The 27,566-nt window shown below is 46.2% G+C and overlaps 2 protein-coding genes across 6 annotated transcripts in view; one reads left to right on the top strand and one right to left on the bottom strand.

Moving 5' to 3' along the window:
- The window catches only part of C7H2orf76 (chromosome 7 C2orf76 homolog), an 86,532-nt gene extending 72,798 nt beyond the window's left edge, over nucleotides 1-13,734 (bottom strand). Inside the window, exon 1 of one of the 4 annotated variants that reach the window (XM_033440380.2) lies at nucleotides 13,608-13,734. In XM_033440380.2, coding sequence (XP_033296271.1) covers nucleotides 13,608-13,647 — 40 coding nt within the window. In that variant the 5' untranslated portion in view covers nucleotides 13,648-13,734. Of the gene's footprint in view, nucleotides 1-11,288; nucleotides 11,331-13,555 lie in introns of those variants that run through there. The other 3 variants (XM_004276504.3, XM_033440377.2, XM_033440378.2) reach the window with 3 other exon arrangements.
- Nucleotides 13,735-13,739: 5 nt separating this feature from the next.
- DBI (diazepam binding inhibitor, acyl-CoA binding protein) lies at nucleotides 13,740-18,780 on the top strand. 2 transcript variants are annotated; one of them, XM_004276505.4, is made up of 4 exons: nucleotides 13,740-13,881; nucleotides 14,911-15,028; nucleotides 17,097-17,159; nucleotides 18,491-18,780. In XM_004276505.4, exons 1-4 carry the CDS (start codon nucleotides 13,873-13,875, stop codon nucleotides 18,562-18,564), a joined length of 264 nt encoding a protein of 87 aa, XP_004276553.1. In that variant the 5' UTR covers nucleotides 13,740-13,872; the 3' UTR covers nucleotides 18,565-18,780. The 2 variants fall into 2 exon arrangements, with proteins under 2 accessions (XP_004276553.1, XP_049568189.1); XM_049712232.1 differs by lacking the exon at nucleotides 13,740-13,881 and adding an exon at nucleotides 14,013-14,036.
- Nucleotides 18,781-27,566: the final 8,786 nt, after the last annotated feature.

The raw sequence follows: 27,566 nt of genomic DNA, 5'->3' as shown, positions 1-27,566 counted from the left end.
TACATCTTCCATGTGGCAAGGTGGCCAAAAGGGGGCTTAGGGGATTTGAACATAACTCTGGTTCAGCTTCCTGGATTCTCTTGTTGGACTAACGATGACGTAGATCACATCGGTGGAGTACGCTTCAGGCCAGAGTGGGGGACCTAATGGGTCTCCGTAAGTTTTATAAAAACTCCCTTCAGGGAATAGGAGTTGATTAGAAAAAAGGTGAAGTTATAGCTTCTGGAATGGGACACACACATTTTTGTGGAGGTGGAGGGAGGGAAGTAACCTCACCACCTGGGGAGAGAACAACTTGTGCCCCAGGAGATAGGGGTGGGAAGGATCATTCGTTAACTATCTTTTATCTTTCAGAATTGCCCCAGAGCAGTTCTCATGAAGCAGAATACCCTGACAAGGTTCCCCCAAACTGATATAAGCACCTTAAATTTAACTGACTCCTGAATTTGCCACCCCTGACAGATGGCTCTGACCACAACGATAACCATCACCAACAAGTGTATCAGAACATCTGTCCCAGCTCCTGTACCTCTCCTACAAAACACCTATCAAGGGCTTCCCTGGTGGCGCAGTGGTTGAGAGTCCACCTGCCGATGCAGGGGACACGGATTCGTACCCCGGTCCGGGAAGATCCCACATGCCGCGGAGCGGCTGGGCCCGTGAGCCATGGCCGCTGAGCCTGCGCGTCCAGAGCCTGTGCTCCGCAACGGGAGAGGCCACAACAGTGAGAGGCCCGCGTAACACCCCTCAGTTAAAATGGCACAAGGTCAGATCCACTGAACATGTCTCTGTCCTTATCTTCATATCACTTTGACGTCAGTGAAGGAAGATCACACTCAACTTCTCAGAAGCACTCAACATGGCTGAAGAACTTGCTCATCCTTCTCTGCCTCTGTGACACCACTTTCTCCAGCTGTCTCTTAGTGCACTGCTCCTTTTCTATATCTCTTCCAGGCTCCGCTCCTCTTTAAGAACCTGAAATGTTAGTGCTCCTCTGACAACTCTCTCAAACACATTTCCAGCCCTGAGGTCGAAACTGGGTTGGCTACTTAACTTCTCTACTTAGATATCACCAGGCATTTAACATTTAACATACCCCAAGCTGAACTTGGCAGTTTAAATCTCACACCTACCCCCAACCCTGATTTCCCCATCTCAGTCGATTATACAATCATTCACTGAGTTACTCAAGCCATCAGCAAAGGATTCCTCCTTTCCCAACTCTCTAGCTAACCCATCAGCAAACCTTCTCAGCTCTTTCCCCAAAACATACCTTGAATTTCCCCATTTCTCTCCATCTCCCTTACTGCTACACTAGTCCAAGCCTCCACTGTCTTTGTCTCTATTGGAAAAACAGAAAAGCTTCCCAATCGGTCTTTCCACCACCAGTGTGGTCCCCTCAATCCATGTGGCATATAACAGCGGGAGTGATCTTCTAAATATGTAAATCTGAGTATGTCTCCCCTGCTTAAAATTCTTCAAAGGCTCCCCAGAACCCCTAAAGTAAAGAAGTGAACTCATCATCATGGCCAGCAAGTCCCTGCATGATTTGGCCCCAGACCCCATCTCCCCCGGGCCACCACACAACAGTGACACTGGCCCCTCTTTCACTTCTTCCAACACATCGAGCTATTTCTGGTCTTTACACAGGTTGTTCCCTAGCTTGAAACATGCTTGCTTTACTGGATCTTCCCTGTCCTTCTGTTCTCAATGTAAATGTCACCTCATCAGAAGGACCTTTCCTGACTGACTCAACCCCACTTAGTCCTCCTTTGCTCTCAGTTTTCCCCCCACTGTGACACAATAATGCATGAGGCAAAAAGGGCTGTGTTTTTAGTACCAATTTGCTTATTTCTGATTTTTAGATGAATGCTGTTGCGGATTGTACTGTGCCCCCCCTAAAAAAACATGTTGAAGTCCTAACTCCCACCCAGGACCTCAGAATGTGACCTTATTTGTAAATACAGTTGTTGAAGACGTAACTCATTAAGGTGAGATCATACTGGAGTAGGCTGGGCCTCATATCCAATATGACCAGTGTCCTTATAAAAGAAGAGGGCCTTGTGAAGACAGAAACACAGGAAAACACCATGCGAAGATGGTGGACTGAAGTGATGCACCTACAAGCCAAGGAATGCCTGGGGCTACCAGAAGCTAAGAGAGAGGCATGGAACAGATTCCCCCTCACAGCCCTCAGAGGGAATCAACCCTGCTCACTGATTTTGGACTTCTAGCCTCCAGAACTGTGGGACAATAAATATCTGTTGTTTTAAGCCACCCACTTTGTGATACTTTGTTATAGCAACCCCAAGAGACTAATACAAATGCCAAAGTGCAAAGACATATATAGAAGGGGGGAAAGGTGTTCTTACAGAGGGAGGTGGTGGGTAAAGGGGCAAAAGTGACTGTTTTAACATTATGTTTGCTTAAACTAAAACTTTCATTTTCAAAAGTAACCTAATTATTAAAACATGAACTAGAGTTACAGTGAAGCCTCACTACCACTGCATTATTGTCATTTGTAGGAAAAATATATATTTGGTCTTCATTCACAGTTCCTGGCTCACAGCTCCCAAAACTCTTGGAATTTCCTGAACGATGGGATGATATTTGGTCTCTTGTCCTCAGTTCCTGAAAACACTTCAGGGAAGGTGACTTTCGGGATCCCACCCAAAGGTGGGGGCTGGTTGTCAGGAGAACCAACTTTCAGTCCCACTCTCTGCCGGAAGTTGAGTCAATCACCACTGGCCAGTGATTTAGTCAATCATGACTACGTAACAAAGCCTCCATAAAAAAACCCAAAAGGACAGCTTTTGGGACCTTTTCAGAGAGCTTCCACATTGGGAAACCAGAACACTTCCACATGCCCCCATGCTTGGCCCCATCCACCATGAGGACAGAAGCCCCTTTGTTCAGGACCTTGACCTTCGTATCTCATCTGGCTGTTGATTTATATCCTTTTATAATAAATCAGTAATCTAGTGAGTAAACAGGTTTCCCTGAGTTCTGGGAGCCCTTCTAACAAACTAAGTGAACCCCAAGAGGGAGTCGTGGGAACCTCTGATTTACGGCCAGTTAATCAGAAGTATAGGTTACAACCTGGACTTGCAATTGGCATCCTGAATTGGAGGAATCATCAGAACCTCCAATCTGTAGCTGGTCAAAAGCACAGGTAACAACTTGTGACTGGTCTCTGAAGTGGAGGGAGGTATTGTGGGACTGAGCCCTTTGTCTATGGAATCCGATTCTATCTCTGGGCAGACAGTGTCAGAAATGAGTTGAACTTTTGTATACCTGCTAGCAACCAAGAATTGATTGTTGATGTGGGGAAGTCTCCACACACACACATTGGAACTGGGTCCAGGAACCCAACTCAAACAGGCCAAGAAAAAAAAAACAAAAAACTGTCTGTTATTACACCAATCCATATTAAATGGTACTGCAAACAGTTCCTGAAAAATTATAATGGAGTCAATGAAGAAAAGCCACAGACTCCTCAGTCTCAACTCTACGACCTTATAATGAGGATAGGAGCAAGTTCTTTAACCTCTAATTTTGTTATGAATTTGCTTCAAGGTTTCTGCTTTAATAAACAGCATTAATGATGATAATAATAGCTACTCAGCATGTGTCAAACATTGTGTTAAATGCTTCAGAAACATCATTAGTAATCCTCAATTACCTATCAGCAAAGCAGGTCCAAGTGTCCCCATTTTACAGATGAGGAAACAAAGGATGTGTGAGTCAAGAACAATGATGCTAACTCAGTAGCAGAGCCAAGACCAGGATATAACGTCTTGTGACTTCCATCAAGAGCTACCTATTATATCACACAAATAATGTATTTGGCAGACTCTAATACAGAACAACCAGTTTCACTGGAGCAACGTTCCCATTACTTTCACACTTAATCAGAAAGCACTGTTAAGATAAATTCAAAACTTACTGTTCGTATCACTCATCCCAGGAAGGATGCTTTTTAAAATAAACTGTTTCTAAGGTAATATTTTAAAATGTACATTATACAAGCACTAGCTAAAGTTGAATTTGGCCTTACTGAAACTCACTTTTAATGGCAAACCAATAAGTATCTGACCAGTTGGCTGTTTTTTTTTTCATTTAAGTATAGTTGCTATACAATATTATATAAGTTACCACTGTACATTTTTTAAAGGTTCTACTCCATTTATAGTTATTATAAAATGTTGGCTATATTCCCCTACCACTTGGCTTCTTCAGAAGAAAAATATCCTGCTATTGAATTTGGTAAGTTTCAAGTTTAACCACATGTAACAGCTTTCACATAGCCAAAACAGAACTAATGCTCTCCTGAAAAGAATGGAGAACAATGAGTCTGTATTCAACTTTAATAGCCAGAACTTAAGTTACAAATTCAGAATCTAGTGTAATTCACAGAGAAAATAATACTAATGATTTTTAAGCGGTACTGTTCTCTGCTTCTGGGAAGATGGAGTAGATGTACTTTTCCCTATGCTTCCTGCTAAAGTACAACTAAAAATCCTGGACATTATCTATAAAACAAACATAAGAGGATCAAAAAAGTGGAGGGAGGGTGGCAGACTGGCCAGGGACCTGTAGACCTGAGGAACAACATGGTGGAGTGGTCCCTGGGTTTTCATATGTCTCAGACACAGAGCTGAAGAAGTCAGCAACCCAGAAACACGAACAGGTGCAGGGAAAAAAAAAAAAAAAAAAAAGCTTGAACAAAGCCTGCTCTCTCTAGCCAAAGGACCAGGAAAGGGACAGCCTAGCCAAGACAGCCAAAACTTTTAGACAAATGAGCCCTCGAATCCAGCCAGAAATCACATAAAAAACTGCAGCCCCACTGCCATGAGCAAAGGCAGAGCTAGAGCCTAGACGTCTACCCTTCCCAGGCTTTAATGAGGAGCCCCAGCCCCTGCCAGGGTCACATCAGAGAAGGCTGAGTAGGGAGTTGGACAATAATGAGCTTGACTCCCTGCATCTCAGAGTCAGTGGAGACCACCTGCAGAGCTCAGACTTCCACCTCCACAGTAATAAAAGTCCTTCCCCTTCCACACTGGGGCGCTGTGGAGAGTTTAGCTAAGCTACCCCACAGTATTGCTACCTCGGCATCCATTTTGCTGGCTGTGTGGCCCACAGGGACCTTAAACTGAAACTTGCCCCCTCATGCAAGCATGTGCCCTAGATAGCAGCCCTCAGAGTCACAAGCAAATACGAGCTCCTGATATGACTTCTCCAACAGCCCCTGTGATCACCAGTTTCCCCTGCCTCCCAGGGCCTGCCCCTTACACACCCCTTAGATAAAACCCCCATGGAGCTTACTAGAACCCTGTACTTCCCATCTGAATTGACCAATCTGGCCTTAGCCTGGGAACCCCAAAGCATTCCACCCATAGACCCTAATAAAGCCATGTGCTCCAGGCCCTGTTGCTCGCTCTCTCTCTCTGCACCCAGTCTTGACCTCGTCATCTGGCCCCTCGAGGAGTGCCATGTACTCCCTCCAGGACCTGTGAGTAATAAACTTCTCTATTTCAATTTCTCTATGGTCCTCTGCTGGCCACAGCTCACCATCCAGCAATCTGTGCTCCACTTAACAAATGTTAATTTAACAAAGCAGGTAGTGTCAGAGGGGGCCCAGTGGAGAGTCAGGAAGCTCTCGCCTCAAGAACCTAGAAAAAGAAAAGCAAAACAACCCAAAGTAGGCAGAAGGAAAGAAATAATAAAGAACAGAAATCAATAAAGTTGAAAATAGAAAAATGGTAAAGAGAAAGTCAATGAAAAAAGAGCTAGTTCTTTAGAAAGATCAAAAAAATTGACAAATCCTGTGCAAGACTGGCAAAAAAAAGAGAGAAGATGTAAATGACCAATATCAGAAACAAAACAGAGAATATCATCAAAGAGTCTGCATACACCATGAGGGTAATAAGTGAATACTATTAACAAATCTACATATGCGCATTTCACAGCTTAGATAAAATGGGTCAATTCCTTGAAGAACACAAACTACTACTGCTAATCCAATATGAAATAGATAATCTGAATGGGAACTATTAAGGAAACTGAATTCAGAATTTTGAAACTCCCACAAGAAAAATCACCAGGCCCAGTAGGTTTCACTGGAGAATTCTACAAAACACTTAAAGAATTAACATCAATTCTACACAATCACTTCTAGAAAACAGAAGAGGAGGGAACATTTCCTAATTCATTTTATGAAGCTAATAGTTACAGGATAACACACCAGACAAAGACATTATAAAAAAGAAAACCACAGACCAATATCCCTTATGAATACAGACATAAACATCCTTAAAATATTAGCAAATAGAATTCAACAATATACACAAAGAATTATACACCACAACCAAGTGGGGTTTCTTCCAGGGAAGCAAGTCTAGTTCAATATTCAAAAAGCAAGCAATGTAATCTACCACATTAACAAACTAAAGAAAAAAAAATCACAAAATCATACCAATTGATGCAGAAAAAGTATCTGACAAATTTCAACATTCATTCATAATGAGAATTCTCAGAAAGAGAGGGGAACTTCCTCAATTTGATAAAGAGCACCTACAAAATAACCTACAGCTAACATTACACTTAATGGTAAAAGACTGAATGCCCTCCCCCGAAGATCAGGAACAAGGCAAGGATATCCACTCTCATCACTCTTATTCAACATAGGGCTGGAAGTTCTAGTCAGTGCAATAAGGCAAGAAAAGGAAATAAAAGGCACATACGTCAGAAATTAAACTGTCCCTATCTGCAAATGAATCTACATAGAAAATGCCAAGGAACAGGAATCTAACAAACACAAAACAAACAAATAAAAAACCACTTCTAGAATAAGTGAATTCAGCAAAGTCACAGGATACAAGATAAACAATTGTACAAATACAAAAAAAAATCGTATTTCTATATACTAGTAATGAACACATGGACACAATTAAAAGTATAATACCATTTGCAATCACTCAAAAACAATTAAATGTTCAGGTATAAATCTACCAAAACATGCACAGGACTTACACTGAAAACTACAAACTGCTGATGAAAGAAACAAAGATCAAAATAAATGGAGAAACATGCTGTGTTCATAGACATGGTAAAAATATCAATTCTCTCCAAATTGATATTCAAGTTTAACACAATTTCTGTTCAAAATCACAGCAAGATTTTTTCTTTTGTAGACACGGACAAGATTATTCTAAAATTCATATGGATTGGGAAAATAACTAGAATAGCTAAAAAAATTTTGAAAAAGAATAAAGTAGGAAGAATTGCTTTACCCAATTTCAAGACTTATTATACAGCTACAATAATCAGAACTGTGTGGTACTGGTGGAGGAATAGATACATAGATCAACAGAAGACAGAACCCAGAAAAGACCACATAAATATGCCCAATAGATTACTGACAAATGTGCAAAATCAGTTCAATAGAGGAAAGATATCTTTTCAACAAATGGTGCTGCAGCAATTAGACATCCAAGGGGGCAGGGGAGGGGGGGAGAACCTCAACCTAAATCTTACACCTTATACAAAAATTAACTAAACCTCATTATGTTAATTTTAAAATGCAAAACTATAAAACTTTTACAAAAAATAGGAGAAAATCTTCAGGATCTAGGGCTAGGCAAAGATTTATTAGACTTGATACCAAAAGTGTAATCCACAAAAGAAAATATTGTAAGAACTGGATTTCAACTTATGCTCTGTGGAAGACTGTTAAGAGGATGAAAAAACAAAATAAAAACTGGAAGAAAACATTTGCAAACCACATATCCAACAAAGGAATAGTATCTGGACTATATTAAGAACTCCCAAAATTCAACATTAAAAAAAATCCAATTTAAACACGTGCAAAAGACACAGAAATTTCACAGAAGAGATATACAGATTGCACAAATAAACACATGAAAATATGTTCAACATCGTTAGTCATTAGGGAATGCAAATCTAAACCATAATGAGATACCACTACACACCTATCAGAATGCCTAAAATAAAAAAGTGATAACACCAAATGCTGGCAAAGATATGGAGAAACTGGATCTCTCATTCACTGCTGGTAGGAATGTATAAGGTAGGAATGTATAAGGGTGTAGCCACAACAGCGGTTTCTTACAAAACCAAACATGGAATGGCCATATGGCCCAGATTTGCACTCCTGGGCATTTATCCCAGAAAAATGAAAACATGTTCACAGAAAACCCTGTACATGAATAGGAGGGATGTATAATGGTAGGAATGTATAATAAAAGGGTGTAGCCACAACGGCAGTTTCTTACAAAACCAAACATGGAATGGCCATATGGCCCAGATTTGCACTCCTGGGCATTTATCCCAGAAAAATGAAAACATGTTCACAGAAAACCCTGTACATGAGTACAGATTCTGTACTAGCAGCAGCTTTGTCCTTCAACAGGTGAATGGTTAAACAAACTGGTTCATCCATATGATGGAATACACTCAGCAATAAGAAAGAACTACTGGTACACACAACAATCTGGATGAACCACCAGAGAGTTGTGCTGAGTAAAAAAGCCAATCCCAAAAGATTACAAACTACATGATTTCACTTATAGAGCATTCTTGAAATGACAAATTATAGCAATAGAGAGAACACATTCCTGGCTGCCAGCAGCAGGGGAGGGGGAGGGGCAGGAGGGAAGCAGCTGTGGCTATCACAGGGCAACATAAGGATGATGATGGAAATGTTCTGTATCCTCAACATATCAATGTCAATGTACTGTTTGTGGCATGTACTATAGTTGTACAAGCCATTACCACTGGGATAAATGGGTAAAGCGTACAAAGGATCTCTGTGTTATTTAACAATAAGAGCACATAGGGACTTCCCTGGCCGTCCAGTGCTTCCACTGAAGAGGGCACAGGTTCGATCCCTGGTCGGGGAACTAAGATCCCTCATGCTGGGGGAGCTGGGGAGCACATAAGTCTACAATTATCTCAAAATAAAAATAAGGTTTTTTTTTAATGGCATTATCTCAAAACAAAGTTTTTTAAAATGGCATTATCTCCAAAAGAATTATCAGCTAAATCATTTGTCATCAGATTTTAATATTTCTAATTTTTTTTGTTGACAGGCAATAAAAGAGCTCACTAGAAAAATCATCTCTAACAACCTAGTTCCAAAGCATTTACCAAGTGCTTGTCATGTGCAACTAGGAGCTAGGTTAATAGGCAAAGATGAGGAAGACAATGTAGATTTAGAAGAGAGTTTATACTTCTAATGAAGCTGAACAAGAACTACAGTACTGAGCGCAAGATAACTTCATAAAACACTTCATTATTCCTGCCCATAGTCATAAGTATTTCTAAACAGAATACTTGACCACTGCACGACCAACTTACATATAAGTAACTCTAAAGTCTTCCCTTCCTTCCTTCCTTACTCCCAGCCAGTGTAGGACACTTTCCGCCAGGAACCCTGACCCCCATCCAAGCCCTGGTCTCCATGTCTCAACTAAGCCCAAACCAACCCCGACCCCGAGCCATGCTGGCTGGGCAAAATCAGGAGAAGGGAAAGGTGAGAACCACACACACACCCATTCTCCTCTCACCCAACTTGCTGCAACTTCTCTGAATACGAACACCCAAAGGAAGAAAACAATGGCAAAGGGGAAGGGCTGGTTGAGACCTCCAGCTGCCAGGCCTCCCCTCACCAGTTACATCATCAGAAAAGGAAAAGACACATAAGAGGGGAAAAGGAATAAAAAAAAAAAAAAGAAGAAGAAAGGAAAGAAAAGCTATGGTACGTTTTTACGCCATCCCCTCAGCTGTCACCTCCCCACCCTTCACAAAACAAAGGCGCCCAACTCTGCCCAGCTCTCTCCACTCCTGTCCCAGAAGCATTTCGCAAGTGCCTCTGAACCCAAGTCCCCCTAAAACTGAGTTCCCTTACCAAGTTTATGATTAATATCTTTACCCAAAATTTTATTCCCTTTCTTGTCCCCTCAGACCCCAAACCTGTGCTAACTGAGCACTAATCAACCAGAGTCAGATGACTACAATTGCTGTTGTCGATAACATCTTTAGCGTACTAAAATTGCTATTATAGACATCATCATTAACGTACAAACTCAGGTTGGTTCTCCAGGGCAAGATGAGCTAACAGATCCCCAAGCCATGGACCACCTGGCCAGAGAATGGTAAACCAGAGACATCTTGACTCCCAAAACTAGAAACTACAATTAAGAAATGTCACAAAACAATGATTAATCCCAGCCTCTTTGTTCTTCCCCTTTTAAAAACCCCCCTAACTCAAAGATCAAGTTGGAGTGGCTAGGAGGCTTCTCCCACTCCCTTGCTTGGTGCCCTGCTGTACAGTAAACGCTGTGCATTCCTTCACCACAAGCCCATGTTAGTAGACTGGCTTTGCCGCCCATCGGGCTAGCAGACCCCAGCTGGGTTCAATAACACCTCCTTCCCTTTAAAACACACTGTTCTCCTCCCAGCTTTGGTGGAGCCATGCCTCAGGAGTCACATTCCAAGAAACTGGAAAACAAATACTAAATGAATATAATCCATCATTTGTGAATACTCTAACCCTTGCCTTCTACTGAAGCTTTACTGTAAAGCTTTTTATTGATTTTCACATTTTAATGGCTAGGTTACTCTTAGAAATTAGAGGTTTAGTTTATACCAAGAAATATTAAACTATTATCCACACCTACCGGGCAAGAACTGCTTTCACCTGTTAATATAACTTGCCCATCTGGCTTTCCACTGAGACCCAGCAAGTGAAGCCTGTGAGTAGTCAAAACTGGCAACCCAAGGATGTGAGGGCAAGCTGCAATAATGATAATGGCCTCTCCACTAACTAGGACGGTCGATCAGGCTAACGAGCTGGCTCATCAGGTTCCCATCTTCCCTTAACATATCAGGTGTTCTGTTTCCAAGGCCGGGGGTGTAACAAAGAGACTACACGGCCCTTGCACAAGAGTTCATCTACTTTAACCCACAGTTTCACATTCAGTTCTAATAAACTTAGTTTCTAAGTTCATGGCTAATCAGAAGGAATACGTTTCATAGAGAAAAAAGCACTCTGTTCATTCACCCAAAATTTAAGTGCCTAACAAGTGCCCGGCACTTGGAGACGGAGCGTTGATTTATACACAGTGATCCCTGTCTTCCCTGGCTTACGCAGGCAAGGGGGCTCAGACAGTAGAAGAGTAAACTAAAATAAATGTAAAGAAAATAATTACAAAAAATAATTACAAACTGTGATTGTCGCTAAAAGGATATAAACAGAGCCAACGAACTTGTCTTTTCACGGGATATGAAGAGCAATTTCCTTTCCAGTACTGTCAAAACATAGAATTAAAAAATTCATACAATTTATTAACCCCAAATACACTCTAAAATTTACTTTTAAAAATTAAATCCCAGCTGCTGACTTGTTACCCTCTATGCTAAAAGCTGAATGGCATTTCAAATCCCTAGACTAGAGATGGTAATGCAGGGCATAAGGCAGTATTTCCACAGATGGAGGTTACAAAAAATAGGTCACTGAGAAGTGAGGGAAGGAAGCAGTAAGACAAAAAGCATGCCTTCAGCTATTTCAAAACTTGGCCTAGGCTGGGCCCTCTAACAAGGAAAAACACTCTTCTCCTCCTTGTCAAGATCACATAGCACCCTGCTCCCTGGGATCCACAGTCCCTACTAGTTCCATACTTTAGTTGCTTTAAGCAACTTTTATAGACTAACCTGGGCACAAAACCACCATGTGCAAGGTTGGTTTTTAAGGAAAGTGGAGTATCTTCCAAAAAAAGGAACCAACAAATCAACCCCACTTAAACTGGAGACTGCCAAGTTAATTTAAAACACTAGCCGTGCTCTCTGCAATGTTTAGCTCCATTCAGAACTCAATCACACCAGCCAACCTTGGAGGAATATAAACAAAATTACATTATCAGAGGTACCTAACCTTTTCAGATGTGCCAAACACAATAACCTCGTGTTAAAACCTACTGACTGGAAGATATATTTGACTGCAAATCTGACCCACACAGGGAATAATCTGCATTTCCATCAAGAAGGCTGTAAGCACCAGATGATGGAGCAAAAGTGAATCCAAGCTCCATCTGAGCCTAGGAGTGAAGACAGTCCTGAACTGTCATTTTGGAAGACACTCACATCTCTTACAATTCAAATGTAATTTCCCCAAAGTTAATTCCAAAATTTTTGTTAGTTTGGCTTTGCTTTCTCAAACAAGATTATTCATAGACTTGAAGACTAGATGTGTTCCCTGCTATTGCATCTCCACTTCTTCCCTTTTCACAAAGCCTGACCTCTATTAAGTTACGAACTTATATCTGAAAGCTTCTACCTAGACTTTCTTTAGTCTAAACACCTCAGCTATAAATTAATGGCACGGGGGAGAGGGGGGCTGGGGGCGTGGATCTGTACTCCACTCATCTCGTTACAAATTAGGAATTGAAGAGGAATGGTCTCTCTTTTTTGAAAGCTCTCCAGAGAATTATTTTCCATCAATTCCCTCCTTGCACCCAGCTCCTTTGTAACCGCTGCCACAAAATTCTCCCTTTGGGTCTCTTAGGCATCACCCTCAAACTCTCCCATCCACCTGTGCTGTTCCGTTCTCCCATGGAGAACATCGGCCTCTGTAACAACCTTGCAAAGCTGCCCCCCTCAGTCTCCTCATTCTCTGCTCAGAAGCCTCTAACTTCCCATTTCACTCAGAATAAAAGTCAAAGTTCTGCATCATGTAGCCAGCCTGCCACCTCCTTAACTCTCCAGCCTCATCTCCTAACTTTCCCTCACTCCCTGCTCACACATTTACACTAACTTTCTGCCTGGAATGCTCCCTCCTCTCCTTGAGGGCCTCTCTCAAATGTTACCTTCCCTTAACCCTCCACCCGCCCCCCCCCATGTAAAACTGCAAACTTCCAACTCCCTATCCCCCAGCAAACTATTTAACTGATGTTATTCACTACTAGCCCCAATGTAAGTTCCAGGAATGCAAGGATTTATCTGTTTTATTCACTGCTGTATTCCCAAGGTCTAGAACTGCGCAAGATACCCGACCATTCAGTACGCATTCATGAATGAAGGAGTCATTTACTTAACAGATATCTGCTGAGCACCTAGTCCGGGCCAAGTTTGTTAAGTCCAGACAAATAAAACACTGTCCCTGACTTTGACGCACCAGATGGATTACTGCACACAAACAAAACAGGACTGCAAACTACGGCCACCAGCAAGCCACAGAACGTGCCAAAAATTCAAAGGAAGAGGTCTCGGTTTTGCCCTTCGGGAACACAGTCCAGCTTCCCACCCTCGCGAGATTCTCCAGGGACCATCGCCAGAGGGCCTCTTCTGGTCCCCTGAGAGGGGTGGGACCCTCGCCCTCCCCAAGCCCGAGAGGTTACTTGTCCAACGGTGCAACTTCCGGCCGGACACAAGATTTAATAAAACAAATTTTAAAACCTCCGCCCTTCAGCTTCCACCCCCCCCCCCCTCCTCTGCCTCGCAGGTCACCCCCTTCAGTGGCCCGCAACCGAATCCTCACCCCGGCCTGACCGCCCTCACAATGGAAAGCGCCCTACTTCCGCAGTCCCCACCTGCTCCCGGCGTCCCCTGCGTCTCCTCCCTGGTGCGCATGCGCGAGCAAACCCTCCTGCGTTGCGGAGAGGCAGGCCGTGAGCGAGGCTGGGCACGCCCCCAGCGTACAGCTGGCTCCTGATTGGCTGCCTCTTGCTCTCCTGAGCGCTGTTGGGGAGGCCTGCGGCTGCGCCTCTGAAGGCGCTGGCAGTTGACTCTTGTGCGACTGCTTACTGCTCCTCGCCGTCTTCGCGGGCTTCCTGGAATCGTTGTAACGCCGCCGGCATGTCTCAGGTATAACGTGTGCCCAGCCTAGCTGCGAAGGTGCCACGGGGCGGGAGGCTGGCGCGGGGATCATCCCGCAGACACAACCCTGCAAGGTCTTTAACTTCCGGCTCTGCTGTTCTTCCTGGACCCATGCCCAGCGCACTCTTTGGACAGAGAGCCCTGTAAGCGGAACTTTCCGTGTTTGGACTCACAACACCGCTTCTTAGCCCGCAACTGCTGGCAAGGTGCCCATGGGGAGGACTTCGCAGTGAAGCAGGAATTGGGGTTGGAGGCGAGGGTCCTAGGAAGACAGATAGGATGTAGTGGGTTACATGGATCGAAAGAGTAAGGGGACCGTGTGCCCCATTCGGAAGGACACGGCAGGAGTAGGGGCGCCATACAGAGTGGAGAAGCAAGGAGGCTGTGGTTGAGAGCCTGGAGGTCAGGGAAAGTAGGGGCTGAGTGTCCGGCGTGAGAAGGGGTGACCTAGAGGTCTTTCCCTCCTTCGACTGTAGACGCTTTTCTGGGACCTAGCAGTGTGGGGCGACCTTTGGCTCCTCTACCCTCCCTCCAGTCAGGCACTGGGTCAGAGGTCGGCGCTGGATGCCCTCTCTCAGGGGGAGGGGGCCAGCGGGCTCTGGACGCTGACACTGCTGCGCTCATGCCCTATTCCTTTCTCAGCTATTTCAGTCACGCAGTGCCAGCCCTATCCGCAAGTCAGGGCTGTCCTGGGACCCTTTTCTGGCCAGGGAGTTGGCCACGCTGCCTTTTCTGTGAAGTGTATGCCCACTGCAGGCAGTCGTAGGCTGTCTCCTTCACCTCTGTTTCCAGTACCTGATACCTAGTATAGTGAGAGAGCCCAATGCATAGTTGTTCATCAAATGAGTGAACCGATGTGCTTCCCCTCCTGGTTTTGCTGAATCTTTCTAGCCGTGCTGTTGAGTTGAGGAAAGACTGCTTTTCCTCACCTGCACTGCAAGAGCGAGTGCTGCCTTTCCAGCCCCCCCATCCCCACTACTGTGCTCTATTCAGGCCTCTTCTCTCCCTCGACTTTAGGCTGAGTTTGAGAAAGCTGCTGAGGAAGTTAAGCACCTCAAGACCAAGCCAGCAGACGATGAGATGCTGTTCATCTACAGCCGCTACAAACAAGCAACTATGGGTGACATAAATATAGGTATGCTGAGGTTCATCAAATGAGTGAGGGCCGAGACTCATCAAAGCAGGCTCAGCAGCCTTGGTTGGTGCTGGAACTCTTAATCCCTGGGTGGGAACCTCACTCTCAAAACCACCCACAGCCCTACTGCCCTACTCTTAAGGCAGTTCATGGGATTCCTGAGGTTTAAGCTGGGAGAGGTTCCCCAGAGATCATGTTCCTGGATGGGGTTCACAGACCCTGCACTGTTCTTGGTTTCTTCGTGGCTCGTATAGCAGTATTCAAATCCTAGTTTGGGAAGAACTTTATTCATTCCAGCATTTTCCATCTATTTGGGAGGAAGCAAAGATCCCAGCTTGGGAGAAATTTGCTCCAAGCTCTCAGATCAGTAGTAGTTCTGTTGAACCATACTGCTTCCACCCCAGATGGGCAGGATCAAAGTCAGAGCACTCGGCAGCTAGGCCAAGCCTGATGGCAGGAGCAGAGAAGCAGCTGGCTTCCTGCGGCAGGTCGGAAGCGTTTTTGCTGATAGCAGTTCCAGATGACCATTTGGCCCCTGTCAAAAAATCTTGGTACGGATTTTGAGGCCTTGGTTTGGACAACCATATTCTGTAATCCTGTCTTTTCTGCCTTGGACAGTTTTCATTCTGCCCATAAGTTCCTGAAACTCAGGAGTATATGGCAACAGCACGATGCAGTCTATGAAAGGATTCAGAGGTGGTGGCCATAGTAGCGTAGAAGGAGGTCACCCCGCCCCTGTTCAGGAGGGCAAGTGTAGCCCCCAGTTCCACTGCAGTTGGGGTAGAATGTGGAGCTGGTGGGCTGGCTGCTAAGGATCCTGGGCAGTGCCAAATCAAAGATTACAGGGCGGGCTTAGTTCAGAAAGGTCTTGTGGTGAAGGTGAGTTTTACCCTGGGTTTATAAACTCTGCATCTTCCTAGGGAGGCAGGAGAGATGAAATGGGGGTCACCAGAATGGCTGAGAAGCTTTTCTGACAAACACAATTTTCACAGAGACTGGCCTCTGCCCTGCTTTCACATAAGTATAGGTAGACTGGCTTGGGAATCTTATCACTTCCTGATTAGCTCCCTCTAGGGCTGCACTGTCCAATACAGTAGCCACTAGCCACATGCAGCTATCTAAATTTAAATGGCAAATACTTAAATAAAATCAACAGTCCAGTCCCCAGTCACACAAGCCACATTCCAAGTGCTCAGCTGCCATAAGTGGCAGGTGGCCCCTGAGTTGGACAGTGCAAATGTACAACCCTTCCATCATCACGAAAGGGCTGTTAGGATGTGCAGTTCTAGGATTCTGTTGATGATCCTGCAGGCACAGTCTCGCTCAGGTATCCCTGGGAATGCTTCCTGGCAAGCACTTGGGGGGAGACTTGATGTTTCTCAGGCACAGTGGTCCAGGCTATGGGCACTGCGATCGTTCCCCTTGGCTTTCTTCTCAGTGTGGCAGTGAACGAGGTCAGCAGGGAAGTAGTAAGTGTGTTTTCCAAGTGCAACTGATAACAGGTCTATATGTGTAAACCCATGGTATAACTTAAAGGAATCTTGCCCTCACGAACAGAATTCCCACAAAACAACAAGAAATAGACTAACAATTTGGTAGCAGAATGGGGCAAGGATATGAACAGACAGTTCACAGAAAAGGACACCCAGAAAACTGATAATAATGTGGGAGAGAAATTGGGTGGGAAAAGTGGGAGGAAACTTTATAGTATTCCCCTTGTGGTGTTTGAATTTTAAACCAGATGAATGGATTGTAGTACTTGTTTTAAAAAAAAAAGAAAAAAATTAAAGTACGGTTTTTAAAAGAAATTTTGGAGTTATTTAACTTATAAGACAAGGACTCTCTAGTAATGAGAACAGTTTTCCTCCTACTTTCTCTAGATTTTAAATTTGGATTTCTGTACATGTGGGTTTCTGAAGGCAGAACCCACCGTACTAGACCCATTTAACTCCATAGCAGAGCCTAGAAGGAATAGTGTAATAAAATATAGCTTTCATGGCAAGAAGATTGATAAAGTTCCTTATTAGAACTTGCAGCAGGTCTCATGTCTTTCCTTCTCTTGTTTAAGAACGGCCTGGAATGTTGGACCTCAAAGGCAAGGCCAAGTGGGATGCGTGGAATGAGCTGAAAGGTAATTGTTCTAATATGTTTCCCTCATTTGGGAAGCCCAGTAATGAAATACTCTTCATTAAGGAGTATAAGGGGTGAGGAGAGAGAACACAGTGGATGAGGCACATGCTGGGGAACCAGTTTGACCGGGGCCAGGATGGAAAAAAAACTGGGCCGCCTACTTATTCTTCTAATACCACTTATGCCTTTTCCAAAAACACCATCTCTGAGTCATGGTATCATCTGGAGAGAGGAGGGGCTGGGGACCAGGCCACTAACAGACTGGGAGGTGATAAGAGTTGGCTTGGCCTTTATATGTATTTAGAATAAGGGGTGGTTTCCTGTCCAAACCTCCCTCTCCCCCACAAGGCCAGGCAGTGACCCTCTAGCCCAAGCAGCCCTCCCCAGTTCCCTTCCAGCCAGAAAGGCACCTAAAAAAAAGGAATGAACTAATGCGTGGCAAGCTGCTGGCACATCGTAGCCTTGGTGAATGGAGCTATTATGCGCTAAGCAACAGCAGGCAAGAAGTATCCCAGCTCTGACTTAATCACGTGCCACCTGCAGCCGTAAGACCCAAAAGTTGGCACTAAAGTGCCTGCCAGCTTTTGTGCCCTAGCTAGCTTGTTTCTGAATAAGCCCTCTGTCTTCCTGCAAATGAGAAACACTTGAATTCAAAAGGGGCCAGAATACAAAAAATACACTCCTAGGATTTGCAAGTAACTGGAAGAGGAATGCCCGTCTGACTGTCCATTCTCATTGGGCATTTCCATACCATTCCCAGGCCCCATGTACTTGCCCTTGCTCCAGAACACACTCTGATTCTCAGTGAGTATCTCTCCTTCACCGTAGAATCCAGGACTCTGAGCATCACTGTCTCTGAGGGGTATCTCCAGTGTCCCCTATATTCCCCTCCGAGAGCCAGCTGCTGTGCTCAGAGTCCTCAGAACTTTTCTCATAGCTTCTCTCTGGGAGTAGAGGGTGCCTGGCTTTGTTTTTTCCCTGGCAGCTTAACAGCTCTGGGAGATAAGAGCCCGACAGAGAAATAGGTGATAGGTCAAAGCCAACTGTGAAAGTCAGCAGGACCAATAGTCACTGCAGCTCCCCATGTTAGGCTTGACATGACAGTAGGGGGACTCACATGGGCTCAGTGCTTTATGGAGCATTGCCTGTGGATCAGGCTCCTCGAGGACTTCAAGTCAAATCCTGGCCAGGTCTGTGAGGTGTAGGTAGGAGAACCACCACCCCCTTCACAGGTGAGAAATTGAGCCTCAGAGCATTAAACCAGGGCTCTAAAGTCTGCTACCTTTCTACCATGCTGCCTCTGTGACAAATAATCTTGTTGATGCCTTACAGGGACTTCCAGGGAAGATGCCATGAAAGCTTATGTCGACAAAGTAGAAGAACTAAAGAAAAAATATGGAATATAAGGGACTGGGTTTGGCTGCCAGCCACACATTTCACCTAAACTGATCTAATACCTTGTTTTTCTAATACTGTGGATGAAGTTAGTAAATAACTAGTTAACCCAGTTGCTCAAAATAGCCCAGGATATGACACTAACAGAGTAGGGGCTGAAATGGTTACTGATCCTTGCTGAGCAGTTTTTATCAATAGATCAATTAAAAGTATGTTTGTTACTTTAAGTCTTTGATAACCTGGGTTCTTGAAATAATGTACTCTGTGCGATCTCTCGTCCTCACTTTTTCTAACAGTTTCATCTGGAAGTGTTTGAGCTTACCCTTCTCGCTCTCCTCTATGCTCTGCTGGAGGGTGGGCAGGCACTCCCACCTGTTGAGACCTGGCATGTGCTCACCTCTCGTGTGGAGGAAAAGGATTATAGAAGTGGCCTTTCCCACCTCCTTCCCTCAACTCCAGCCACACTGGTCAGGCGGGCTGAGATGTCAGTTTGCAGCTACTGCCAACCCTCTGTCAGGAACATTGCTGGCCGCAAGCTCTGAGGAAGGCAGGGTTGATGAGTGTCTGAGGTCTGTCTGAGGTCCAACCAGTCCATGGTTGCAGAGCAAACAAGCAAGGGTGGAAGCCCCAGTCAGGGTGAAATGTGCATCTGCAGGGAGCATTCCCAGAGTCCGTGTGGAAGCTTGGCCACAGGCAGCTGGGCAGGCCAAAAACAAGTAGGGAAAGCGAGGGCTTAGCAGGGAGAAGGGCAATCAGGACCTAGGAAGGGCAAGGGGTTAAGGTTGCAGAGAAGAAAGGCTGGAGCTTGACTTTGGAGGATGCAGCCGGTTGCATAGTAAAAAGGAAGAAAAGGAGACAGCTGTCAGACCCTCCCTGACCCATGTTCCCTGTCAGTCACTTCCACAGTCCTACAGGGGAAGCACTCCTATTTCCATTTTGCGGGTGAGGATGCTAAGGCCAGAAGGAATTCGGGAGAGGCTCTCTGAGGCCAGGAAGCGTAGTTCTCCCCTCCCGAGCCTGTACCCTGGTTTTAGACATAGTTCAACCTTGCTCGACAGTGAGACCTGAGCATTACAGTGACTTGGCCAGGGTCACTCAGCTGGTAAAGAAACTCAGAACCAGCGTTCAGGTGCAGATCTCCCTGGTCCAGATACCTGTACCATCCAAGGTGGCCTCACAGACATGAGCTGCATTGTGATGGGAGACACAGGAGCAGCAGGGAGGACAGGCGTCTGGTGGGGCTGGCGGATGGCAGGCCTTCAACGCCGAATGGGACTAGGTAGTGGAAAGTTGGTAACCAAGTTAAAAAGTACAGATTTTTTTTTTTTTTTTTGCGGTACGCGGGCCTCTCACTGCTGTGGCCTCTCCCATTGCGGAGCACAGCCTCCGGACGCGCAGGCTCAGCGGCCGTGGCTCACGGGCCCAGCCGCTATGCGGCATGTGGGATCTTCCCGGACCGGGGCACGAACCCGTGTCCCCTGCATCGGCAGGCGGACTCCCAACGACTGCGCCACCAGGGAAGCCCCAAAAGTACAGAATTTGACCGTAGGTGATGGGGAGCTGCTGGGGAGTCGACATGGTCAAAGGCATTCAGACGGTCAGTCTGACTGTATCAGTAATTATTGAGAGTAGCTAATCGTCCTGTTCCAGCCCAGGCTGCCCAAGGAAAGCTAAGCCCCACAGCTCAGATGTAGACGGTAAGGTCACCCCAACAAAGCAGTAAGGTCAAGGTCCAAAACGCAGACATGGGGCCCAGGGGAGGTGAAATCCTGAATAGCAGTGTCACTTGTGCAGCGCCAGTTCCTGGGCATGGATGTGAGTGAGGGTATATGAGGCAGGGAGCCCACAGTCCTCTCCCACCTCGCTTCACCCAGGCTGCCAAGACCACCCAACTCATGGGCATCTGTGAGCCCCAAGGGAGGCAGTGAGGAGTCATAGCCACTCGCCTGTACCCATTTTTGGATCATCTTTGCTCGGTTATTGGCTGTTTCAGGAGTAAACCAGAGGACAAACAGTCTTAAATAGAGGCAAGGTATGGCGCTTGTCCAAACAGACCTGGTCCAGGGTCGGGCCTAGCGCACCCACCCCGGGGTTGTGAGAAGCTCCTGGCATACAGTAGGTGCCCCGGTGTGTAGCACGTTATCAGGAATTTCTCTCTCACCCTCCTTCAAACCAATTTTTGTCGCTGGCAACATCCCTGGCAATATCTATCAGAGTCAGGGACCTAGCGCAAGAGCAAATTATCACTCCTTTGGTAATACTGGAGAGGGTGTGGATAAGAAAAGCACCTGCCTAGTACCCTGCCCTATTTCTAGCTTGTGAAAGGCAGCCAGGGGCTGTGCTCAGGCTCCATGTCACTGCCTCGCTGCCAGCCAGGATCCCAGAAGAGTGGGCCTGAGCTTAAGGAAGCCCTGATAAAGATAGCGCAGTCTGGCCGCCTGCAGTTAGTTACACTCCGCTAAGACTGTACGGTGATGACTCGTATCTCTTCTCCAGCGGATGCCGATTGCAGAGAAACACTGGAGTGAAAAGGCGGACCCAAGGCCCCTCTGCCCACCACTGGCTTGGCCTCTGATGGGTGGCCGTCCTTTGCGGAGGACCTGCAGAGCCAGGCTCCCTCTCAGTCTCTTTGCTTCAGTTCTGAATGTTATCCATGGTGCCTTGAGGTGGGGACTACACCTCCTAGCTGTGTAATGGGGGTTACTGTGTCCATTACTCAAACGAGGAAATGAAGACTCAGGTGATGAGTAGACCCAAACCCAGGGCCCTCTGGCTGGGGAAGGGCTTTCTCATCCCCTTCCGTCGCGTTGCCTCTCGTGACTGCTGGCTACCCCTCCCTTTGCACCTCCTTCGTCTGTCCAATGACCGTGGTGCCCCCTATCTCGCTGGGCCAGCGTAAGACGCTGCGGAATCCCACACCGGCTGGCAGCTCCTTCCTGAAGAGTGGCTTCGAAAAGCAGGTCACCTCTCCAAGGCTGGAGTGGGGTCCAGGAGAGCTGTACATTTTAGGCACCTCAGGTGATTCCGAGGCTCTGCCAGGTTTAGGAGAGGCCCTCCCCACTCGCTATAAAGTAGTGGTACCGGTTTCTCCGAAAGCAACGTTGGTCTGGCATTCTGAGAACATGTCACCAGTAGCCTTGGGGGCTGTGCCTGCTCTCGTAGCCTCTGCAGGAGTACAGCCCAGGGAGGGCTCACAGGTCTGGGGAGAAAATGCGATAGGCAGTGGGGAGCAGGCAGGACACCAGTCTTCACCCCCTCCTCAGGTACACCCCGCACTTGGGTGGGACTTCTTACCTCCAGTCAGACTTTGGTGACAGACGTACGTGTGAATCCCACTTCGGGCTCTCAGGTGCTGAATCACCTATCTTCCTAGAGCCACACTTCCTTCATCTGGAAAATGAGCCGATAAGATGGGTAAAGTGCTTAGCGTGATGCCCAGCAAACGGCAGCTTGCTAGCAGCCTGGAGGGCTTCCCTTCTCCTCACCCTCAGTACTTCCCTCCCCAACTGTGTGGACAAGCCTTGGCCTTGAGGACACAAACTGCTGCTCCCCTCTTAGCAGTGCTTCAGTAATTGGGGGTCAGCCATGGCCTAGGATGTTCTCCCTATTCCAAAGTAGTTCCAAGATCCAAAAGCCTGGGAACTGCTGCTGTGGATCAGGGACCGGGCATCTTGGGGGACATGGAAAGGCCACTGGAGTGCAATCTGGGGACCTTGGCTCAGCCATTGCCCTAGTTACATGGACATAGGGCAAGTTATGTCACCTCTGTAAGCCTCAGTTTCTTCAATAAAATGGGGCTGAGCAGAAGGTCATGTGTCCAGCGTAGAAAGGAAGGAGAGCCAGAGGTGGGGAACAAGAAGGCCCCAGGGATGGCCGGCTTGACAGGAATCAGGCTGGGAAGTTGTGAGGGGGCGGTTTAAACAGCCAGATGAATAAAGGTGTGTGAAATTAAATTACAGGTATTGGACATGAAAGGATGCTCCGCATCACTAATCATTAGAGAAATGCAAATCAAAACTACAGTGAGGTATCACCTCACACGGGTCAGAATGGCCATCATCAAAAATTCTACAAACAATAAATGCTGGAGAGGGCGTGGAGAAAAGGGAACCCTCTTGCACCGTTGGTGGGAATGTAAATTGATACAACCACTATGGAGAACAGTATGGACGTCCCTTCAAAAACTAAAAATAGAGCTACCATATGACCCAGCAATCCCACTACTGGGCATATACCCTGAGAAAACCATAATTCAAAAAGAGTCATGTACCACAATGTTCATTGCAGCTCTATTTACAATAGCCAGGACATGGAAGCAACCTAAGTGTCCATCGACAGATGAATGGATAAAGGAGATGTGGCACATATATACAATAGAATATTACTCAGCCATAAAAAGAAACGAAATTGAGTTATTTGTAGTGAGGTGGATAGACCTAGAGTCTGTCATACAGAGTGAAGTAAGTCAGAAAGAGAAAAACAAATACCGTATGCTAACACATATATATGGAATCTAAAAAAAGGAAAAAGGGTGGTTCTGAAGAACCTAGGGGCAAGACGGGAATAAAGACGCAGATGTGGAGAATGGACTTGAGGACACGGGGAGGGGAGGGTAAGCTGGGACAAAGTGAGAGAGTGGCATGGACGTATATACACTACTAAGTGTGTGAAGTGGATAGCTGGTGGGAAGCAGCCACATAGCACAGGGAGATCAGCTCGGTGCTCTGTGACCACCTAGAGGGGTGGGATAGGGAGGGTGGGAGGGAGACGCAAGAGGGAGGAGATATGAGGATATACGTATATGTATAGCTGATTCACTTTGTTATAAAGCAGAAACTAAGACACCAACGTAAAGCAATTACACTCCAATAAAGATGTTAAATTAAATTAAATAAAAAGTAAATTACAGGTATTCGGAGTTGAGGATGAGCCCAGAGAAATAACCAGCGGAGGCAGGCTTTAAGGGGCTGTGGCTTTGCGCTGGCTCAGGGCAGGACAGCACCTCTGCCCTCAGCAGCTCCCAGGGAAGAGACGGTCAAAATGTTTCTTCCCTTATTTATTTGTTTGTTTGTGTGATTGCACACAACCTCTCTTTTGAAAGGGCTTGAGGTAGCTAAGGACAGACCCCCCAAAATGAGCAAAGCCCCATCAGGATCCTAGGTCTAAGGATAACTCAGATGCCCTCCTTGTTCTGAAAGAGCTGTAAACCAGAAACTGCAACAGGTGCTCTTGGATGCACCTGTACATCCTCTGTACACCTCCAAACAGAGAATCCCCCTTGCTTCGCAACAGCCGCCTGCCTTGAATACAACTCAACCCTTGGAGGACCAGGAATTAGTCGACCTACAGCTTTTTTCTTATTTTGTGATTTTTTTAAAATTTATTTTATTTATTTATTTTTGGCTGCGCTGGGTCTTCATTGCTGCGCACGGGCTTTCTCTAGTTGCGTCGAGCAGGGTCTACTCTTCGTTGCAGTGTGCGGGCTTCTCATTGCGGCGGCTTCTCTTGTTGCAGAGCACGGGCTCTAGGCGCACGGGCTTCAGTTGTTGTAACACGTGGGCTCAGTAGTTGTGGCTCACGAGCTCTAGAGCACAGGCCCAGTAGTTGTGGCGCACGGGCTTAGTTGCTCTGCGGCATGTGGGATCTTCCCGGACCAGGGCTCTAACCCGTGTCCCCTGCATTGGCAGGCGGATTCTTAACCACTGCGCCACCAGGGAAGTCCCATTTTGTGATTTTTTGATAAGTATTCTTGCTAAGTAATCAATGAACTAGTGTAAGTCTAGACTGAAAATATTTTCCTTTTTATGTAGCTGTAAAGATAGCCCCACAAAGGCTTTCCAGAGAAATCAGCGAGATATCAAAAACAGCACAGAACTCTGCACTTGGTGCAGGGTAGCCTAAGTGTGTGACTTGTAGGGCCCCAAAATGCCCTGTTAGAGTGGGTTAGGTTGTGTTCCCCCAGGAGATACATCCAAGTCCTAACCCCCCCCCCACACACACACACACACTCACACACCCCAATACCTGTGGATGTGACCTTATTTGGAAAGAGGGTCTTTGCAATTGTAATTGAAACAAGGATCTCAAGACAAGATCATCCTGGATTAAGGCTGGGTCCTAGTGCAATGACTGTTGTTCTTATAAGAGGAAGGAAAGGGAAATTTGAGACCAAGACATGCACAAAGAGGAGGACAACGTGAATACGGGGACACAGGTTGGAGTTACATATCTAGGAGCCAAGGAATGCCAAGGGCTGCCGGCAACACCAGGAGACAAGAGAGAAGCGTGGAATGGGTTTTCTCTGACTCCCCAGAAGGAAGCAACCCTGCCCATACCTTGCATCTGGACTTCTGGCATCCAGAATTGTGGGAGAATAAATTTCTGGTCTTTTTTAGTTACCCAGTTTATGTGATTTGTTACAGGAGCCCTAGGAAAGTGATATGCCCACTGATCCCCGTGTGGCCGCTCATGGGCTGGTCTCTTACACAAGTAGCCCTTCTTTAGAAGACCCTGAATGTCTTGGTCAAGTACAAATGAGACACCATTATGTGGAGGGCTCTCTTGTGAACACTTGATTGGGCTCACCTCTGTTAGAAATCAGGGGCCTTAAAGGCATGGGAGTGAGCACAGTTCTGGTGGAAATCATGAAAAAGCTAGGGCTCAGGCTGCTGCCAAGGTGACCATACTTAGAAATCACCCACCAGCACCAGGGCATGAGCATCTGGCAGGAGATTTGCCAAAGAAAGGGGAGACTGCAAAGTGGGAGGGGTTTGGAGGGACTCATTATCTCAGCCCTTCGCACAGTTTTGCCTAAGTGTGGCCCTGAGGAACGTTGCCAGTTCACCAGGCCATATAATTTGAATCACAAAGTGGCCACTCTTATTCGTTCTGACCTTGAGTAAGTTTCTTATTTTCTCTGAGCCTCAGATTTTTTTTTTTTGGTCTATAAAATACGGATAATCTATATGGTGCAGAATTGACTGAGATTTAATAAATGCCTAATACACAAAAGAAAAATGAATACATAATAGCTATTATTAATCAACAAAAGTGTTTGGGTTTTTTTGTTTTGTTTTTTTTTGCGGTACGCGGGCCTCTCCCTGTTGTGGCCTCTCCCGTTGCGGAGCACAGGCTCCGGACGCGCAGGCTCAGTGGCCGTGGCTCACGGGCCCAGCCGCTCCGCGGCATGTGGGATATTCCCAGACCGGGGCACGAACCCGTGTCCCCTGCATCGGCAGGCGGACTCTCAACCACTGCGCCACCAGGGAAGCCCATGGATTAATCTTTTTATGGTTTTAAGATCTGAGAGGTTCTGGTTGAGGTAGCCAAGACTCTTCCCCAATATTAAACTGTATATCCTTTGTGCTCATGTGTGCTTGGACCAGCACCCCTGATTTTGAGGTATAATTCCCCCTCCCCTATTCCTGGGGAATTAGCCCATCAAGGTCCTAGAGTATAGGAGGGATCATTTTTCCTGAAGGTCCCAGCATGAAAATCCTAGGGAAGAATGATTGCCTGGGTCTTTTGACCCTCTTTGAATGATCTCATGGCCAGCGGCATAGAACACCTTAAGTGGCCAGGCCTCAGTGGAAAGTTCGCCCATCCTCCAAAATCTCTAACTGTAGGGACATGATAAGCGGGAACTGCTTGCTGGCATCTTTCCCAGAAGCGTGGAAGAAGCTGTTTGCCATAGCAAAGAATGATGTCAATAAAACCTCTTACCTGAGATTTTTTTTTTTTTTTTTTTTTTTTTGCCGTATGCAGGCCTCTCACTGTTGTGGCCTCTTCCGTTGCGGAGCACAGGCTCCGGACGCGCAGGCTCAGCGGCCATGGCTCACGGGCCCAGCTGCTCCGCGGCATATGGGATCTTCCCGGACCGGGGCACGAACCCATGTCCCCTGCATCGGCAGGCGGACTCTCAACCACTGCGCCACTAGGGAAGCCCTTACCTGAGATTTTATTTGGACACTTTATCTGTTGCTGTGTAACAAGCCACCCCCCAAATTAGTGGCTTAAAATAACAACTATAATTTCATCATCATTTTCATAGTTCTGGGCTTGACTAGGCTCAGTTGAGTGGCTCTTGTTCAGGATGGCTCATGTGGTTGCAGCTAGATGGTGGTGGGGATGAGGTCACCTCAGAGCTTCCTCACTCACATGTCTAGCGGTTAATGCTGGCTGTCAGCCAGAGCACCTACACGCAGTTCTCCATAGGGCTTGGGCTTCCTCACAGCATGGTGGCTGAGCTCCCAGAGTGAGTGCCAAGGGACCCAGGTAGAATCTGTACTGCCTTTTATAACCTAGCCTTAAAAGTCACATGGTATCACCTCTGCCATAGTCATAGCCCACCCAAATTCACGGAGGAAGAACACGGACCCCATTCTTGATGTGAAGAGTATCATAATCACAATGTAGGAAAGGCCTGTGGGATGGGAGACACTGTGGCAGCCGTTTTGGGTTATACATAACCTGCCAGAGATTTATGGGCATATTGCATGTGGCCTCCATCAAACGGTCCTTTCCAGATAACCGAACCACTACATCCTCTTTTTGCTTAAGCTAGTTTGACATGGGCTTCTGTCATTTCCTGGCTACACTATAACGCACATCTCACAGGGCTACTCTAAGGATTAGATGATTGATATTGCTTGCAAAACTCATAGCACAATGCAAACTATAGGAGCTCCGTAAGTGGAAGTTCCCTTCCCCCCTGATCCTTCCCTTCCAGTGACTCCTCATTTCCCCTGTGGCTAGTGAGAATTTGCAACTAATGCCATCTGTGTTGCAAGACAGCAGTAGCAGTAACCTTTACCATCATGAACAGTTCATATCACGTGCTTACAGTTACAGTCAGGAATTTTGTAGTACATTTGCTCCAGCCCAATACAGACAGAACTCTGCTCTTAAGCTGTGATCTTTGTTCCTTCTACCCACCAATTTAACATTTCCATCAATATGATCCCAAGCTGGAACCTTCACTGACTTCATATTATAAGCAAAAGATTTTGCAAAT

This window comes from Orcinus orca, chromosome 7 (assembly GCF_937001465.1).
Source record: "Orcinus orca chromosome 7, mOrcOrc1.1, whole genome shotgun sequence".
NCBI lineage: Eukaryota > Metazoa > Chordata > Mammalia > Artiodactyla > Delphinidae > Orcinus > Orcinus orca.
The sequence above is the reverse complement of the archived record's forward strand: the minus strand, read 5'-3'. Positions and strand labels throughout refer to the sequence as shown.